The sequence below is a fragment of the Salmo salar genome, chromosome ssa01 (genome assembly GCF_905237065.1).
Source record: "Salmo salar chromosome ssa01, Ssal_v3.1, whole genome shotgun sequence".
Taxonomy (NCBI): Eukaryota; Metazoa; Chordata; class Actinopteri; order Salmoniformes; family Salmonidae; genus Salmo; species Salmo salar.
The window spans coordinates 31,690,578-31,711,617 of NC_059442.1; the positions used below are offsets into that span (position 1 = coordinate 31,690,578).

The 21,040-nt window shown below is 42.5% G+C and overlaps 2 protein-coding genes across 2 annotated transcripts in view; both read right to left on the reverse strand.

The window, feature by feature from the left end:
* The window catches only part of LOC106600486 (leucine-rich repeat and immunoglobulin-like domain-containing nogo receptor-interacting protein 2), a 35,084-nt gene extending 32,511 nt beyond the window's left edge, over window positions 1-2,573 (reverse strand). Inside the window, exon 1 of the mRNA XM_014191866.2 lies at window positions 2,085-2,573. The gene's annotated coding sequence lies outside the window, so the exon portion shown is untranslated. The remainder of the gene's footprint in view (window positions 1-2,084) is intronic.
* Window positions 2,574-9,228: 6,655 nt separating this feature from the next.
* On the reverse strand, window positions 9,229-11,464 carry if4ea (Eukaryotic translation initiation factor 4E-1A; the record flags this gene model as incomplete). The annotated part of the gene is given in 3 exon segments (NM_001140361.1): window positions 9,229-10,817; window positions 11,043-11,182; window positions 11,347-11,464. Coding segments are annotated over 3 exon segments (373 nt in total), but the record flags the coding sequence as incomplete, so codon positions are not given.
* Window positions 11,465-21,040: the final 9,576 nt, after the last annotated feature.

Genomic DNA, 21,040 nt, shown 5'->3' on the forward strand with positions numbered 1-21,040 from the left:
ATGGTATGGGCATGCATAAGCTAAGAACACAATTGCATTTTATCGATGGCAATTTGAATGCACAGAAATACTGTGATGAGATCCTGAGGCCCATTGTCGTGCTTTCCATCTGCCGCCATCACCTCATCTTCCATGGCCTGCATACTCACCAGACATGTCACCCATTGAGCATGTTTAGGATGCTCTTGATCGAAGTATACGACAGCGTGTTCCAGTTCCCGCAAATATCCAGCAACTTCGCACAGCCATTGAAGAGGAGTGGGACAACATTCCACAGGCCACAATCAACAGCCTGATCAACGCTATGCGAAGGAGGTGTGTCGCACTGCATGAGGCAAATAAATGGTGGTCACATCAGATACAGCCTGATTTTCTGATCCACACACCTACTTTTTTTTAAGGTATATTTTATTTATTTTATTTAAATAAAGTCAGTTAAGAACAAATTCTTATTTACAACAACAGCCTACCCCAACAACATCAGGCCAATTGTGCACCACCTTATGGGACTCCCAATCACAGCCGGTTGTGATACAGCCTGGAATCAAACCAGGATCTGTAGTGCTGCCTTTAGCGCTGAGATACAGTGCCTTAGACCACTGCGCCACTCAGGAGCCCAAGTGACTGTGACCAACAGATGCATATATGTATTCCCAGTATTGTGAAATCCATAGATTAGGGCCTAATGAATTTATTTAAATTGACTGATTTCCTTAAACTGTATCTCAGTAAAATCTTCGAAATTATTGCATTTTGCGTTTATATTTTTGTTCAGTGTAATAATGTCCTGTAAGATGTATTGGTTTATTTATCATGTAGGCTACAGTTTTGTTGTGATGTAATTGTTTTATTTCTGTTTGTACCCCAGCATGAGTAGCTGCTGCCTTGGCGTTACCACGGGTTGCCATGGTAACACCTCACACACTCTCTCATATCCCTGCGCAGGCAGCGGTAACGCCTCTTTACTGGAAACTGGGCTCCTCTTCCCTCCATTAGCAGCTCCAACAGACAGACAGACAGACAGAATAGACAGACAGTAGGTCCAGCCTGGAGACCTCTTCAGTAGCATAGCTCATGTATAATTCAGATGGATTTGCTCATGTTTAAGGTCAGGGGAGATGTGTGTATTAAGTTATGGGTTTCGCAAGCACTCATCTGCATGAAGGGCTACGGCCACACAATATCTCACCTTATCTGCAAGCTTTCAAAAGGGCACTCATCCACATAGAAGAAATTCATACGCTAAGCTCACCTCATCAGGACAGCTCAGTGGGTAACCGACTCCCTCATCTATAAGTCGCATCCATACAGTTCACCTCTTCCGCAATTTTCATTAATTGCATATGTTTCATCCATGTTTCTCAACAATGCAGTTCACATCATCCACATACTTCATTCATTCATCCCATACAGTTCATCTCATCCTCAATGTACTTTTCATACACACACACCTCATCCATAGACCTCATCCATGTCGTCAACCTCATCCAAAGACTTGATCAATTTATTCCGTCCATACAGTACTCCTCATCCATTAATTTCCTCCTCAATCTTATCCCCACTATTACTCACCTATACACTGATTAAAAATCTGATTACAACAGTTACATATCCACAAAACTCACCTCATCACCAGAGCTATCCACTCTGTCAACCTCAACCACACTTTCATCCAGACTCCCCAAATCCACTGATAATCTCACACACAGCATCCACCTAATTTATATACGTACCTCATCCACTCATTTCACTTCACCCAGACAGTTCCCACTCACCCCTATATCACTTATCCACATACCCCATCCACAACAGAATAGGACTACGCCTTTTCAGGAGGGTTTTCAACAAGAACATTATGAAATCTCCTACCCTCACTCTCTCCTTCTGAAAGAGTGCCTATGCGCAAGAGAAGACAGACTTTGGAGAAAGGATCATTCCAGTCAAATCTTCCCTGTGTTAGAAATGTCAGTTACAGATTTGAAACACGAGTACAGTTGGTAAGAATTCTCCCCTCTGGAAAAAAGAGAATTCCTTAATAATATGGCATATTCTCAGTGACAGGTATATTTTGAGGTGATTCTTACCTTTAAGTGCTGCTCCTCATTCCAAAATCCATACTCCAGATTAGCTCACTGAGGGTCACGCAGCCAAGCTGACACACGCACACAGACTTACTCTAACACAGACACAAAGCTTCCGAGTGCCCGCTCAATCCGCTTTGTGTCAGCCCCTTCTACTCTGCCCTTCATGGGAACAATATACTTTCATCTCACTATCTCTTTGATTACTGTGCATTTCATCCCCACGGTCGCACTCCTAATTTCTCCCACTATTCTAACGAGCCATCTCGAAAGCCCTGTGAAAACACTGGAACAGGCGGGCGACTGAGGGGGGATGAGCTGAGATGAGGCAGAGAGAGAGAAAGGGAAAGAGAGAAATAGAGAAAGGCTCTTCATTGGTGTGAGCTCCTTTGTCGAGGCGCGGCAGGGGTTCAGTTATCCCCCTTGCTCTACTGATCCTCCCCCCTCTTCACTCTACTCTTGCTCATCACCTGTGATCAGCCCTAGCCCTACCTCAGCGCTCTGAATGGGTGAAGAAAAACCTACAGGGAGGGCTTTTACTCCTCCCCTCTCTATTTCATAGCCTCTGTCTCTCTCCCTCTAAGCTTCTCTCTGACACATCTGCTCAAAAAGGTTTTTTATACCTCTCCCTGGCTTTCTCTTTCACCCCTCTCCATCTCGCTCTCTTTAATTCAATTTCTCTCTTTCCTTCCTATTTTCGGACACATCCTCCTCTAACTATATCTCTGGAGACTGGTATGTGCACGGTACAAAGAGGAGTCATGATTGCTGTGGTAAGAGGGAGTAGGTGAAATAGGGGTGGAAAGGCTGTGCTATTGATTCTGTTTGCTTCATTAGCATGTACCTGTGGGGTTAGCATCTCTGAGGGTTAGCTACCCTACTGTAGCTAGCCCTCTGCTTCTCCCCGCGGTGACAGACCGCCTTTGCTGCCTCCCTCTGAGCCAGCTGACACAGAGGACTGAAGAGGGAGACCAAAATAGATGCAGCATCCCACTGCCCTAGACTTAAGGAAATGGCAGAACTATGACATGACATCCATGCTGCTTTGTGTAGGAAGCATAAAACATCAATGTTACTCCATAATGTGCAGTGGGAAACATCTAAGCTGTTCCATAATTCAGGCACAAGCATTTCTATAATTAGTATGCAACCTCCATTGTTTTCAATAATTAAATGTAAATACCATCTAGTATTTTCATTTAAACAACATATTCTGATTTGCAATTCTATGCAAGATGGCATAAAATATCAATGCAGGTCTACATTTAGCAGTTCAACAAATGTACCATTTCAGGAAATAACATCCATGCTACAACATAATAAGCAGTATAATTAAATCCAGTTGTAATCTAATCCAGAGCATAAATCATCCATTAGATTACTGAACAGTGCCCTGGTGTTGCCAGATCCATGGGGGTCGTCCAACCAACTGAGCAGTTCTAATAATGCCCACAGTAAACTAGTGCTGCACTAGTAATGAATCTAATAAACCTAAATGGTGAGCCCTATCCCCTATGGTCCCCATTAGGATTGCAGATGTTATGTATTTTTCCCACACTTCTCTTTCGGCTCATGCACCCTCTAACCAGAGCCATACATCTGCCTCTACCTTTTGGATAGAGTACACTTCACCACTGGTGGGCTTTGCCAAAGAGCTCTATTTTCATGTCATCTGATCATAGCACTGGTTCCAATTCAAGTGCCAATGCCGTTTATCAAACTCCAAGCGATGCTAAGGTCAGATGACATGAAAATAAAGCTATTTTGCCATGCACACCAGTAGTGGATTTGGTGTTGAAAAACAGAAGCATATGCAGAAAAGTACCTCATACCTACGGTAAAATTGACCACAAATTCAACATTTTGCAATGGCCATCTCAGTCTCCCGACTTGAACCCCTTTGAAAACCTGTGGTTTGAATTGAAGAGGGCAGTCCATAAACGCAGACAAAGGTAATCAAGGTTCTGGAAAGATTCTGTATGGAGGAATGGTCTAAGATCCCTACCAACGTGTTCTCCAATCTTATAAAACATTTTAGAAAAAGGCTCAGTGTTGTTATCCTCGCAAGGGGAGGGTGCTGGAGTATTGAAAACAGGAGTGGCAATCATTTTGACCACTATCTTTTTCCGTTTTTTAAATGTATTACTTGTTAAACTAAATGTCTTTCTCTGAGCAATTGTAATAGTATAAAATAATATAATTTCCCTTTAACATTTTTAAAAATAAAATAAAGCTCAGTATTTGTATTATTTATTTTATACAGTCTCTTTTGCTCTTCTTTATCAAGGCTGTCACGCCCTGACCGTAGAGAACCTTTTTATTTCTCTATTTGGGTAGGTCAGGGTGTGATTTGGGTGGGCATTCTAGATTATGTTTATCTAGTTGATTTTTTCTATGTTGTGTTCTTGTCACAGATTTCTTCGTCGCTAGATGATATAGCGAAATCATCGTCGGAGAATGTGGACCAATACGCAGAGGAGTTAGTGCTCATCATCTTAATTTATTAAACGAATGTGAACACGGAGGAAAAACAAGGAAACGAAATAAGAGTAGTGACAGTTTTACAGGCATAAATAACGCAGTGCAAAATACAACTACCCACAAAACACAAAGACAAACACACCCTATTATATAGGACTCCCAATCAAAGGCAACTCAACACACCTGCCTTCAATTGGGAGTCCAACCCCAATTAACTATACATAGAAAAACAAACCTAGAACCTATACCAACAACTAACACCCCACTACACCACACACAAAACCCCAAAATAGAAAACAAATATACCTCTGCCACGTCCTGACCAAAATATAATACAAATAATACCTAAATATTGGTCAGGACGTGACATTACCCCCCCCCTAAAGGTGCATACACCGAATGCACCAACATAAAGAAAACCCAATACAAAATAAACCCCCTAAACTAAAGGGAGGGAAGGGAGGGTGGCTGCCGTCAACGACGGCACTGTGCTACACCCCCCCTCCCCAACCCACCTATATTGGAGGTGGCTCCGGTTCTGGCCTACTGCCCTCCAGACCGTAGACAGACTTGCTTGGCTTTGGACAGTAGGCAGACTCCTTCGGTCCCGGTCTGTAGGCAGACTCATTACAGTCACAGTTACTTAATTCCAATTTGGGATCGTAGCCAGACTCACCCGGTTCTGGGTCACAAGCAGATTCCCTCAGTCCCGGGTCGCAGGCCGACCCCCTTGGTTCCGGGTCGCAGGTAGACCCCTTCGGTTCTGGGTCACAAACAGACCCCTCCGGGCAGACGGGCCGCTCTGGCAGCTCCGGGCAGACGGGCCGCTCTGGCAGATCCGGGCAGACGGGCCGCTCTGGCTGATCCGGGCAGACGGGCCGCTCTGGCTGATCCGGGCAGACGGGCCGCTCTGGCGGCTCCTGACTGGCGGGCGGCTCTAGGCGGCTCCTGACTGGCGGGCGGCTCTGGCGGCTCCTGACTGGTGGGCGGCTCTGGCGACTCCTGACTGGCGGGCGGCTCTGGCGACTCCTGACTGGCGGGCGGCTCTGGCGACTCCTGACTGGCGGGCGGCTCTGGCGACTCCTGACTGGCGGGCGGCTCTGGCGACTCCTGACTGGCGGGCGGCTCTGGCGACTCCTGACTGGCGGGCGGCTCTGGCGACTCCTGACTGGCGGGCGGCTCTGGCGACTCCTGACTGGCGGGCGGCTCTGGCGACTCCTGACTGGCGAGCGGCTCTGGCGGCACCAGACTGGCGAGGCTGGGCTGATGCACTAGATGCCTGATGCGTGGGGCTGGTACTGGATGTGCCAGTCTGGGCACACGCACCTTAGGGCTAGTGCGGGGAGCGGGAACAGGCTGAACAGGACTAGGCTGACTATTTGGAAGCTTGGTCCGGATTGCTGGTACTGGTCGTGCTAGACTGGGAGTACTCACTCCCGGGATACTCCGAGAGGCAGGAACCAGAAAGACTGAGCCATGGAGGCGCACAGGTGGCCGTGATAGCACCGCCTGCACAACCCGTCCTGGCTGGATGGAACTAGTAGCCCTGCACAAGCGGGGTGCTGGTACAGGGCGGACTGGGCTGTGCGTGCGTATGGGCGAGATAGTGCGCACCTCGGCGAAACACGGCGCTCTCCACCTTCTTCGCCCCTTCCTGCACTCACGGGTAGCTGGCTTATGGCTCTTCCTACGCCCAGCCAAACTACCCGTGTGCCCCCCCCAAAAAAAATTATTGGGGGTGCCTCTCCGGCTTCCTAGCCAGACGTGTCCCAATGTAGCATTCCTGTTCCACCACAGCCTTCTTCCACGGGCCCACTCCGGCCAGTATCTCTTCCCAAGTCCACTTTTCAGAATAATCCATATATTCCGCGTCCCGCTCTTTACTCCGCTGCTTGGTCCTGTTGTGGTGGGTAGTTCTGTCACAGATTTCTTCGTCGCTAGACGATATAGCGAAATCATCGTCGGAGAATGTGGACCAATACGCAGAGGAGTTAGTGCTCATCATCTTAATTTATTAAACGAATGTGAACACGGAGGAAAAACAAGAAAACGAAATAAGACTAGTGACAGTTTTACAGGCATAAATAACGCAGTGCAAAATACAACTACCCACAAAACACAAAGACAAACACAACCATAATAGGGTTGTATTTTGCACCGCGTTATTATATAGGACTCCCAATCAAAGGCAACTCAACACACCTACCTTCAATTGGGAGTCCAACCCCAATTAACTATACATAGAAAAACAAACCTAGAACCTATACCAACAACTAACACCCCACTACACCACACACAAAAACCCCAAAATACAAAACAAATATACCTCTGCCACGTCCTGACCAAAATATAATACAAATAATGCCTAAATATTGGTCAGGACATGACAGTTCTAGTTTATTTTTTCTATGGTGGGGGTTTTGTATGATTCCCAATTAGAGGCAGCTGGTCATCATTGTCTCTAATTGGGGATCATATTTAAGTAGTTGTTTTTCCCACCTGTGTTTGTGGGAGATTATTTTGAGTTAGTGCATGTTGCATCGCTGTCGTCACGGTTTGTTTTTTGTTTGGCTGGCTAAGTTTCACTTTTAAATAAAAGATGTGGAACGATCTTCACGCTGCGCCTTGGTCTCCTCCTACAAACGTACGTGACAAAGGCTGCCAGTAAATATGGACCTGACTGTAATTCTATAACAAAGGCATTAAACTAAATCCTTCGCACCTTGGAACACAACCTTACAAAGTCCTTAAGTGGTTCTCTGATTATCCTTTCCATTCCCATAATCCCATATAACAAATTCTCCCATTGATCCTGACGGGAGTGAAATGAAAGCCCCGACCGGACCCTCTGGAAATTGATCACCTGTCATCCTCTCCACTATAGCCTACAATACAAGGACAGACAGGAATAGATACGTAAACTCTTTAAACATGACTTTGTCTCCTGTGTGTATGCTAACATCTGCTGTCCTGAGAGCAATGCCATAGCACTATGATGTATTAAACGTTTATGTACTGCTTTGGAATGCAGTATATGAGTTATGAATTAATTATTGTCCTGGTGCCCCCTTGAAATCAAATGTTTTGCAAATGATAAAGTCTTATACTCAGCTGGCCCCTCCACGGATTTTGTGTTAAATGCTCTACAACAAAGCTTTCTTAGTGTCTAACAAGCTTTCTCTGCCCTTAACCTTCTTCTGAACACCTCTAAAACAAATGTAATGTGGTTTGGTAAGAAAAATGCCCCTCACCCCACAGATGTGATTACTACCTCTGAGGGTTTAGAGCTTGATGTAGTCACCTCATACAAGTACTTGGGAGTATGGCTAGGCGGTTCACTGTCCTTCTCTCAGCACATATCAAAGCTACAGGCTAAAGTTAAATCTAGACTTGGTTTCCTCTATCGTAATCGCTCCTCTTTCACCCTGCTACCAAACTAACCCTGATTCAGATGACCCTCCTACCCATGCTAGATTATGGAGACGTAATTTATAGATCAGCAGGTAAGGGTGCTCTCGAGCGGCTAGATGTTCTTTACCATTCGGCCATCAGATCTGCCACTAATGCTCCTTATAAGACACATCACTGCACTCTATACTCCTCTGTAAACTGGTCATCTCTGTATACCAGTTGCAAGACCTACTGTTTGATGCTTATTTATAAAACCCTCTTAGGTCGCACTCGCCACATCTGAGATATTTACTGCAGCCCTCATCCTCCACATACAACACCCGTTCTGCCAGTCACATTCTGTTAAATGTCCCCAGAGCACACACATCCCTGGGTCGTTCGTCTTTTCAGTTCGCTGCAGCTAGCGACTGGAACGAGCTGCAAGACACACTCAAACTGGACAGTTTTATCTCAATCTCCTCATTCAAAGACTCAATCATGGACACTCTTACTGACAGTTGTGGCTGCTTTGCGTGATGTATTGTTGTCTCTACCTTCTTACCCTTTGTGCTGTTGACTGTGCCCAATAATGTTTGTACCATGCTGTGTATGCTGCCATGTTGCATTGCTACCATGTTGTCATGTTGTGTTGATGCTACGTTGTTGTCTTAGGTCTCTCTTTACGTAGTGTTGTCTCTCTTGTCGTGATGTGTGTTTTGTCCTATATTTTATTTTTAATCCCAGTCCCCGTCCCCGCAGGAGGCCTTTTGGTAGGCGTCATTGTAAATAAGAATGTGTTCTTAACTGACTTGCCTAGTTAAATAAAGGTTAAATAAAACTTCAAAAATGAAGCACTCCTTATGTAGGTACCCTTGAAATAAAGTTTTACTGTTAAGGGTTTGTTTTTGTTGGACTTCTTTATGTCTGATTCAAGGTCTATATTTCAAAATAACACCTCTGGAATAGACACCCACTGTGCTTGCAATTTTCTAAATTGTAGCCTTGCCCACATGATTAGCAACCTTGGCAGAAAGCCAAAAAGTCACCTGTTATCACTGGATCAGGCATTCATCTAGTTGATGCTGGTCTGCAGCAAACTGACAATCAAGGCCCCATACTGATTGGTCAAATAAGCACCTATACAAAGATTGGCTGTACTTTACTATGGGGTCATAGCACCCTCTAGATGGAAGAAAAGGAGATGAAACTTGGTGACTTCATTCAGATGAGTGAATTACTGACCCTAACAGTAAAGCAATTGGATAATACTTCAAACTGAAGTGCAAAGCTCAGTTTATTTATGAATTGGTAATAAAATACCCAAATGCATTTCATAATGTACAAATGTTGAACAGCAGTTATGAAAGTAACTGGTAGCACTTGTGTTTGGCCAAAAGAATGAAACATGCCTGGCATAATGGCAACTCATACTTTCATGTATTTGAGCGTTATAATTTGGTGTCATGACATTGTCACGGGCTGTCATTGTTGTAGGCTTTCATGAAATGCCACAACAGGTGATATACTGTAGATGTAGCTACTATAATATTGCTTTATACATTATTCAGCTCTACATTAAGTCTCTAGGGGTGACAGGGACAGAACAACTAGCTATGGCAATACAAGTGGCATAGAAAATTAGATTGTTTCCTGGGGTTGAAATGGCATATACGATATAATATTATTAGGCCCATATTATATCATTAAAAATGATCTGAAGTCACAGAAAAACTTTATTTAAAGACTCATTAGTGCTGTGTTTCCATTGCAGGCAGAAGCTCAAAACCAATCACTAATAAATGTATATATTGCAATACAGCATCACTGTAAGTCAAATATCAAACCATTTCTAACAAGGAATGTACAAATTACAAGTTGCAAAAAGTATTCCATAATATAAAAACAGCTTCTACCGAATTGCAAAACCAAAAAGTTTTAATCATGTAGTTAACAAAGACTAATTGAGTCATGAAATTATCAGAAAGGCTTGATTACATGCGCTTGAGGTTTAAAGGAGAAGTTTTTTTTTTTTTACAACCAAATCCCTATTTTTGATGTAAATGGCATGTTATAGAAGGGCCCCTAAACTACACAACAAGGATGAAGAAGTGATTTGCTGGTTGGGGTAAGTTTCTCAAAAACAAGTGAAATCATAAAAAAGGATATTCTATAACATGTAATTTAACATAAAAAACAATAAGAGATCTGGTTGCAAAAAAAAAAAAAATTACAAAAAACAAATCACCTTTAAGGCCATAGCACAGAACAAGTAAAACAAAATGCTAAAAAGCAAATTGGTATAATAAATTAAAAAAGTATAACATCATTAAGGATTACAGCAATTACAATGCTGTATACAAGGGCACTGAGAATTGTTTTATTTTTGCATTCCAAATGAATTCCCTGCCATTAAATAAATCAACAAAATAATTTTCTTTATAAGAGCACTCAGAACATCTACTATGAACAGTCTTCATTTGCATTTTGAGGTTTGCATGTTCACCTGTGTGGCTATGACATGTGGATTAATAGCATTGGCAGGTGTGTGTGTGGGGGGGGGGTGTTCCAGAGAAAGTAGTGTGTCCCGTTAATAAAGTTTTTCCTGTGTTCACAGGTCTAGGGCTGTTTCTGTAGAAGCTTTGGTATATAGTCATGAGTTTTTCCCAGATTTTGTCACGCAGCCATTGCAGTTAAGTAAACAAAACCTACCCACAATGAAAAGTAGACAAAACAAGGCACACGGTTCATTTTCAGACAACAAACTTGTTTTTGGTGGTGGAGCCGCTCTTTGTGGCGGTGTCAGAGTGGGACTGGTAGCCAATGGTCATCTTCATGGGGATTCCCAACCGCTCCTTATAGACTCTCCTGTTGACACACACAGGGCAATGAGACGGGAGGTGGTAGCGAAATAAAATTAAAATGTATTGATCTTAGTAATTTAACCAAAGGCAAAATAATTTTGAAATACTAAGACTATACACTCTTTAGTAAGTCAATACATTTTCCTGCGGAGTCTGTTTTATAAAGCAAGAGCAAAGTTGGAACGCTAACTACACTAAGAAACATTGACTTCAAATTGATCCGACTTACCCTATGTGTGTTATGGCTTCCCTGTTGTCAAAGTCTGCTGTCCAGATGGCGATTTTGTCTCCTTTAGTGCGAATATTGACTACTGCGCCACACACTTCATCACTATAGTCATCGAAAGCCTCCCCAACAAGGCAGAGAAGCTGGACAGGTGATGTGCCCGGAAAGAATATGGAACCATACATTAACATTTCAGTGGCATCACAGAATTCCTTAATCCAGCTACACAGGTAGAAGCTTGAGGCTGTATTTCATTTCAAAATGTCCACACACGCACACACTGAGACATATACCCACACGAACTCACTGTTTCTAGCCAGAAGCGGTCCAGGTCTTGTCTCCTCTGCTGCTTGTTGAGCGTGATCAGCCAACGCCCACCTTGCTTGTTCCGTTCATCCTCCCACATGGGCTCAATGCCATCCTGTCACACCAGAGGAGACACAGCTACATTTTATTTTATTTAACCAGGTAGGCTAGTTGAGAACAAGTTCTCATTTGCAACTGCAACCTGGCCAAGATAAAGTATAGCAATTCGACACATACAACAACACAGAGTTACACATGGAATAAACAAAGCATACAGTCAATAATACAGTAGAACAAAAGAAAACAAAAAGTCTATATACAGTGAGTGCAAATGAGGTAAGTTAAGGCAATAAATAGGCCATGGTGGCGAAGTAATTACAACATAGCAATTAAACACTGGAATGGTAGATGTGCAGAAGATGAATGTGCAAGTAGAGATACTGGGGTGCAAAGGAGCAAGATAAATAAATAAATACAATATGGGGATGAGGTAGGTAGATAGATGGGATGTTTACAGATCGGCTATGTACAGGTGCAGTGATCTGTGAGCTGCTCTGACAGCTGGTGCTTAAAGCTAGTGAGGGAGATATGAGTCTCCAGCTTCAGAGATTTTTGCAGTTAGTTCCAGTCATTGGCAGCAGAGAACTGGAAGGAAAGACGACCAAAGGAGGAATTGGCTTTGGGAGTGACCAGTGAGATATACCTGCTGGAGCGCGTGCTACAAGTGGGTGCTGCTATGGTGACCAGTGAGCTGAGATAAGGCGGGGCTTTACCTAGCAGAGACTTGTAGATAACCTGTAGCCAGTGGGTTAGGCAACGAGTATGAAGCGAGGGCCAACCAACGAGAGCGTACAGGTCGCAATGGTGGGTAGTGTATGGGGCTTTGGTGACAAAACGGATGGCACTGTGATAGACTGCATCCAATTTGCTGAGTAGAGTGTTGGAGGCTATTTTATAGATGACATCACCGAAGTCGAGGATCGGTAGGATGGTCAGTTTTACGAGGGTATGTTTGGCAGCATGAGTGAAGGATGCTTTGTTGCGATATAGGAAGCCGATTCTAGATTTAATTTTGGATTGAAGATGCTTAATGCGAGTCTAGAAGGAGAGTTTACAGTCTAACCAGACACCCAGGTATTTGTAGTTGTCCACGTATTCTAAGTCAGAGCCATCCAGAGCAGTGATGCTGGACGGGCGAGCAGTGATCGATTGAATATCATGCATTTAGTTTTACTTGCGTTTAAGAGCAGTTGGAGGCCACGGAAGGAGAGTTGTATGGCATTGAAGCTCGTCTGGAGGTTAGTTAACACAGTGTCCAAAGAGGGGCCAGAAGTATACAGAATGGTGTCGTCTGCGTAGAGGTGGACCAGAGAATCACCAGCAGCAAGAGTAACATCATTGATGTATACAGAGAAGAGAGTCGGCCCGAGAATTGAACCCTGTGGCACACCCATAGAGACTGCCAGAGATCCGGACAACAGGCCCTCCGATTTGACACACTGAACTCTATCAGAGAAGTAGTTGGTAAACCAGGCGAGGCAATCATTACTTGGTTTAAAACCACAGGAGAAGATGCTATGGCTGAACAGTCCTGAACAATTTCCTTCCAGGCACAATTTACAATTAGGCTTAGTTGCAAAGATACCATGAAGTTAAATGGAATAAAATGACTTCCTTGTTCGCTTTTTGAAATGCCACAAACCTACCTTAAAGAGGGAGTAATCGCATCCAGATATCAGATTGCTTGACAACTGAATATGATTATACAGACTGAAATGACAAGATAATGTTCTTAGTACAACACACACACACAATTGCAGTATAGTTGGAAGGAACTGAACACTATCAGAATGATGAAAGAAGACATGTTGGTATAATCTCCAATTATCCTTTTCATACTCATTCAATCCATGTCATCAAAAACCTTTAACTTTAGTCTAATTGATACTTACGCCCAGAAATCTTCAACCGTGTCAAACTTCGAGATGAGGCGGAGGTTTGCCTGCCATGTTTTGGTCTTATCATTTTTGAAGAACCAGAGAGACCATCTGTTGGGGCAAAACAGAAATGGGATTTGCATAAAGTAAACACTGGCTAATTAAACGGCTGGTAAACAAACGTAATCAACAGCCCATAAGCCTCAAAGCAAATCAGGAAATTATGGATGATGGGGGGGGGAATTGACACATGGTTCAACACTTACTAGCTATAACAATAAAGTGAGTCGCACCAGTCAAAACTGGTTCACCTACTCTTCATCTCACAAAGACACGGTGGTTGGAACCAAAAATCTCGACTTTGGACTCATCAGACCAAACAACAGATTTCCACCAGTCTAATGTCCATTGCTAGTGTTTCTTGATCCAAGCAAGTCTCTTTGGTGTCCTTTAGTAGTGGTTTCTTGCAGCAATTTGACCATGAAGGCCTGATTCACGCAGTCTCCTCTGAAAAGTTTATGTTGAGATGTGTCTGTTACTTGAACTCTGTGAAGCATTTATTTGGGCTGCAATCTGAGGTGCAGTTAACTCTAATTAACTTATCCTCTGCAACAGAGGTAACTCTGGGTCTTCCTTTCCTGTGGCGGTCCTCATGACAGCCAGTTTCATCATAGCGCTTGATGGTTTTTGCGAATGCACTTGAAGAAACGTTAAAAGTTCTTGAAATGTTCCACATTGGCTGACCTTCATGTCTTAAAGTCATGATGGTCTGTCATTTCTCTTTGCTTATTTGAGCTGTTCTTGCCATAATATGGACTTGGTCATCTACCAAATATGGATATCTTCTGTATACCACCCCTACCTTGTCACAACTGATTGGCTCAAACGCATTGAGGAAAGAAATTCCACAAATTAACAAGGCACACATGTTAATTGAAATGCATTCCAGGTGACTACCTCATGAAGCTGGTTGAGAGAATACCAAGAGTGTGCAAAGCTGTCATCAAGGCAAAGGGTGGCTACTTTGAAGAATCTCAAATATATAAAAAAGTTTCACAGGTAAACTTTCCTTACCACAGAGTAGCAGCCTGTAATGGTCATCAAAGAGCAGAAGCCTGAGTCAACTTACTTGTTCTGTAGGGGGTGTTTGATATAGGTCTCAGGGCTCACGATCTCCAGACCAGTCTCTGCTTCTGCTCCTTCTTCAACATTTTGGGGTGGATTTAAATTGATTTCCTAGTGGAAAACAATTTGAAATTAGTAAGGAGCATGATCTTGCAGGACTGCCATGTCTTGGGTTATTGGTAAGTTTGATTGTTTTTAAAATAAATAAATATATATATATATATATATATCTGGGTTGAACGTGAGTATAGGTAATGACATCGGACTTTAGTTTTTTGCAACATAATTTCCAGACTCTATTTACATAGGCTAGATGGTCCAACAGTATTTTAAATCAATGAAATAAACAGTTTACTTTCATCTATGGTGTAAATACTGTTGTGCGTAAATGTTTTGCACCAGCCATAATGATTGGGCAAGTTGGTGAACTGTCTAGCAGCTAGTTAGCTAGCGAGCCTAAAGTGGAAGCAACAGACTAGTCCCAAGAAAGCCCAAGCTGACAACTAGCTAATTATACCATTTATAGTGCACTTTCTCTTTCATTAAAACACATTTGTTTGACAAAATACATAATGTTGGAAATGTACTACTAACATGTAGGTACGCGCAAATGCCCGACCGAGCGAATTTAACAGCTGTGACAACATTTACCGAACGTGTTGTTCGTTAGCTACAGTAGGCGATTCACATAACTAGTGTACATTCCCCTCTTAGTTGTCTTTGCACAACTGGCACAAAAAGTTTCTACAAGGGCAAGAATAGCCGAAAATATGACCATGTCAACATGTATTTCCTTCGAATTGATTAGATTCGAGCTATTAATATTACATTCTGGATAACAATGTATAGTGGACAACGGATTCCAATAACGTTATAAAATATTTTCGTCGGTAAAGGTACTCACCGGTTCCGCGGTCGCCATCTTATGAGTCTCTGTCTAGAACGCTGAAATTCATTGGACCAGAGAGGAAGAGAGAGGGATAACGGTCGTCACTAGTTACCACAGCCACAAAGTCATAAACCCCGCCTATTTCTTAAATGTATGTTCTTAAAACGCGATTTTAAACCTAACCCTAACCACACTGATAACCGTGTGCCTAACCCTAACTTTAAATTAAGGCCAAAATGTTTTTGTTTGTTTTCTTGATTGTCTACTATATAGCCAATTTTGACTTTGTCTGTGGTAACTAGGGATACCTGGGCCCAAAATCTGTTTTCTCCAGCAGGTGACGTTTTTTTTTGTTGCTCACCAAGCGACGAGTATTTTTTATGGCGGTTGATGAGTGTCGAATTTGGTAAACACAAATTGAATGGTTTATTTTCTACGTGTGGCTTATTTGATCAATAGAAGTTGAGTAATTATTAGGTTGTGACGAGTGTACTGATAGAAGTAGGACACGTGACCTCCCAGCAACTTTGAGAAAAAACACTTTATATCGCTCGTTACCACAGCCACAAAGTCGTAATCCAAGTGTATTTCTACAATTTAACTTCGTAAAATGTGATTTTAAACCTAACCCTAACCTTACCTACAGTGCTAACTTTATGCCTAATCCCAGCCGTTAAATATGTTTTTACGATAGACAATATTGACTTTGTGGCTGGGGTAACTAGTGGAAGCCATTGTGCCTGTTGTTCACACGCATTATCTGCCCTTCGCATTGGCTAGAATGGTCTTGCCTTCCATTTTTTAAATACATTTATTAGAGCCAAAGATTATGGATATACTGACAAGATACATATCTCAGTCTCTGTCCTAACAATGAGAATCGTTATCCACAAAGCGGCAAGGCGAGATGTCTAGCTCCCGCCTATCCTTTTTTTGGATTGGTGGATACATCTCATTATTGTAATCTTCTTTTGAATATTCGATGAGGTTGTTGCCCTCTACCACCTACATTTAATGCCGAGATGCCAGGCTATTAGCCTCGTATCATTAATATGTATAGCCATCTCCAGACAACTCTGATATAAAGTGTTGTTTCTCAAAGTTACCTTTATTTCTGTAATTGTGAATTAAACAAGCAATACTAATCATCAAAGAAGATATAGTTTTATTGTGTAACTAATCAGAAATTACATGACTTGTGCTCAGTCAACAAATCACAGCTTTATTGTACACACAAATGCACTTAATTTCAGCCTACAAAATAACCAGCCAAGGTGGTCACAAGTGATGCACAGGCGCAGGTCGAGTGGGTTTAGGGTCAGTAAAGTTGAAGTTCTCCCTCACTAACTTTAAGCAACAGCTATCTGAGCAGCTTACCTATCGCTGCAGCTGTACATTGCCCATCTATAAATAGCCCATCCAACTACCTACCTCATCCACATATTGTTTTTATTCACTTTTTTTTGCTCTTTTGCACACCAGTATTTCTACTTGCACATAATCATCTGCACATCTATCACTCCAGTGTTAATTTGCTGAATTGTAATTACTTCGCTAATATGACCTATTTATTGCTTTACTTCCTTACTCCATTTGCACACTGTATATAGATTTTTCTATTGTGTTATTGACTGCACTTTTGTTTATCCCACGTGTAACTCTGTGTTGTTGTATTTTGTCACACTGCTTTGCTTTATCTTGGCCAGGTCGCAGTTGTAAATGAGAACTCGTTCTCAACTGGCCTACCTGGTTAAATAAAGGTTAAATAAAAAAAAAATATTGTGTGGATGAAGAGCGTGTGAGTTTAGGGCGGGTTGAATAAACAGAAAACAATAGCCTGCCTTAAAACATCTAAAAATATCTAATTCTTTGCAATTTACAATACCAGTCAAAAGGTTTAGAACACCTAATCATTCAAGGGTTTTTCTTTATTTTTACTATTTTGTACATTGGAAAATAATAGTGAAGACATCAAAACTATGAAATAACACATATGGAATAAGTTGTGAAGAGGGCACGACAAAACCTATTCCCCCTCAGGAGACTGAAAAGATTTGGCATGGATCCTCAGATCCTCAAAAGGTTCTACAGCTGCAACATCGAGAGCATCCTGACTGGTTGCATCACTGCCTGGTATGGCAACAGGAGTGCGTACGGCCCAGTACATCACTGGGGTTAAGCTGCCTGTCATCCAGGACCTCTACACCGGGCGGTGTCAGAGGAAGGCCCTAAAAATTGTCAAAGATCCCAGCCACCCCAGTCATAGACTGTTCTATCTGCTACCGCATGGCAAGCGGTATCGGAGCACCAAGTCTAGGACCAAAAGGCTTCTCAACAGCTTTTACCCCCAAGCCATAAGACTCCTGAACAGGTAATCAAATGGCAACCCGGACTCTTTGCATTGCCCCCCTCCCCCCTCTTTTACACATAGTCACTTTAACTATACATTCATGTACATATTACCTCAATTAGCCCGACTAACCGGTGCCCCAGCACATCGGCTACCCGGACTATTTGCATTGTGTCCCGGCACCCCCCACCCGCCAACCCCTCTTTTACGCTGCTGCTACTCTCCGTTTATCATCTATGTATAGTCACTTTAACTATATCTACAGTTGAAGTCAGAAGTTTACATGCACCTTAGCCAAATACATTTAAACTCAGTTTTTCACAATTCCTGACACTTAATCCCAATAACAATTCTCTGTCTTAGGTCAGCTAGGATCACCACTTTATTTTAAGAATGTGAAATGTCAGAATAATAGTAGAGTGAATTATTTATTTCAGCTTTTATTTCTTTCATCACATTCCCAGTGGGTCAGAAGTTTACATACACTCAATTATTATTTGGTAGCATAGCCTTTAAATTGTTTAACTTGGGTCAAACCTTTCGGCTAGCCTTCCACAAGCTTCCCACAATAAGTTGGGTGAATTTTGGCCCATTCCTCCTGACAGAGCTGGTGTAACTGAGTCAGGTTTGTAGGCCTCCTTGCTTTCAGTTCTGCCCACAAATGTTCTATAGGATGATGTCAGGGCTTTGTGATGGCCACTCTAATACCTTGACTTTGTTGTCCTTAAGCCATTTTGCCACAACTTTGGAAGTATGCTTGGGGTCATTGTCCATTTGGAAGACCCATTTGCCACCAAGCTTTAACTTCCTGACTGATGTCTTGAGATGTTGCGTCAATATATCCCCATAATTGACCTTTCTCATGATGCCATCTATTTTGTGAAGTGCACCAGTCCCTCCTGCAGCAAAGCACCCCCACAACATGATGCTGCCACCCCCGTGCTTCACGGTTGGGATGGTGTTCTTCGGCTTGCAAGCCTTACCCTTTTTCCTCAAAACATAACGATGGTCATTATGGCCAAACAGTTCTATTTTTGATTCATCAGACCAGAGGACATTTCTCCAAAAAGTACGATATTTGTCCCCATGTGCAGTTGCAAACCGCAGTCTGGCTTTTTTATGGCGGTTTTGGAGCAGTGGCTTCTTCCTTGCTGAGCGGCCTTTCAGGTTATGTCGATATAGGACTCGTTTTACTGTGGATATAGATACTTTTGTACCTGTTTCCTCCAGCATCTTCACAAGGTCCTTTGCTGTTGTTGTGCGATTGATTTGCACTTTTCGCACCTTGGTACGTTAATCTCTAGGAGACAGAACGTGTCTCCTTCCTGAGCAGTATGACGGCTGCATGGTCCCATGGTGTTTATACTTGCAAACTATTGTTTGTACAGGTGAACGTGGTACCTTCAGGCATTTGGAAATTGCTCCCAAGGATGAACCAGACTTGTGGAGGTCTACAATTTTTTTTCTGAGGTCTTGGCTGATTTCTTCTGATTTTCCCATGATGTCAAACAAAGAGGCACTGAGTTTGAAGTTAGGCCTTGAAATACATCCACAGGTACACCTCCAATTTACTCAAATGATGTCAATTGCCTGTCAGAAGCTTCTAAAACCATGACATAATTTTCTGGAATTTTCCAAGCAGTTTAAAGGCACAGTCAACTTAGTGAATGTTAACTTCTGACCCACTGGAATTGTGATGCAATAAATTATAAGAGAAATAATCTGTCTGTAAACAATTGTTGGAAAAATGACTTGTGTCATGCACACAGTAGATGTCCTAACCGACTTGCCAAAACTATAGTTTGTTAACAAGACATTTGTGGAGTGGTTGAAAAACGAATTTTAATGACTCCAACATAAGTGTATGTAAACTTCTGACTTCAACTGTACATGTACATATTACCTCAATTAGCCTGACTAACTGGTGCTCCCGCGCATTGACTCTGTACCGGTACCACCTGTATATAGCCTCCCTACTGTTATTTTCACTGTCATTTTACAGTTAAAAAAAAAATTATTTACTTATCTATTGTTTACCTAATACCTATTTTTTTTTATAAAAAAATGCGCTGTTGGTTAGGGCTTGCAAGTAAGCATTTCACTGTAATCTGTTGTATTCGGTGCACGTGACAAATACACTTTGATTTGATTTTAGTAACCAAAAAAGTGTTTAACAAATCAAAATATAATTTATATTTGAGATTCTTCAAATAGCCACCCTTTGCCTTGATGACAGCTTTGCAAACTCTTGGCATTCTCTCAACTGGAATTCGCTTCAACTGTAATGCTTTTCCAACAGTCTTGAAGGAGTTCCCACATATGCTGAGCACTTGTTGGCTGCTTTTCCTTCACTCTGCGGTCCAACTCATCCCAAACCTTCTCAATTTGGTTGAGGTCGGGGGATTGTGAAGGCCAGGTCACCTGATGCAGCACTCAATCACTCTCCTTCTTGGTAAAATAGCCCTTAAACAGCCTGGAGGTGTGTTGGGTCATTATCCTGTTGAAAAACAAATGATAGTCCCACTAAGCCCAAACCAGATGGGATGGCGTATCGCTGCAGAATGATGTGGTAGCCATGCCGGTTGAGTGCACTTTGAATTCTAAATAAATCAGTGTCACCAGTAAAGCACCAAACCATAACACCTCCTCCTTCATGCTTTACGGTGGGAAATACACATACAGAGATCATCCATTCACCCACACCGTGTCTCACAAAGACAAGGCGGTTGGAACCAAAAATCTCCAATTTGGACTCCAGACCAAAGGACAAATTTCCACCAGTCTAATGTCCATTGCTCTTGTTTCTTGGTCCAAGCAAGTCTCTTCTTCTTAGTGGTGTCCTTTAGTGGTGTTTTTTGTTGTTGCAGCAATTCAACCTTGAAGGCCTGACTCACACAGTCTCCTCTGAACAGTTGATGTTGAGATGTGTCTGTTACTTGAACTCTGTGAAGCATTTATTTGGGCTGCAATTTCTGAGGCTGGTAACTCTAATGAACTTATGCTCTGCAGAAGAGAGAACCCTGGGTCTTCCATTCTTGTGGCGGTCCTCATGAGAGCCAGTTTCATCGTAGCATTTGATGGTTTTTGCTACTGCACTTTGAAGAAACGTTCAAAGTTCTTGAAATATTCTGTGTTGACTGACCTTCATGTCTTAAAGTAATGATGGACTGTCTTTTCCATAATATGGACTTGGTCTTCTACCAAATAGGGATATCTTCTGTATACTGCCCCTACCTTGTCAGAACTGATTAGCTCAAACATATTAAGGAAAGAAATTCCACAAATTAACTTTGATCAAGGCACGCTGGTTAATTGAAATGCATTCCAGGTGACTACCTCATGAAGCTGGGTGAGAGAATGCCAAAAATATATTTGGATTTGTTGGAACACTTTT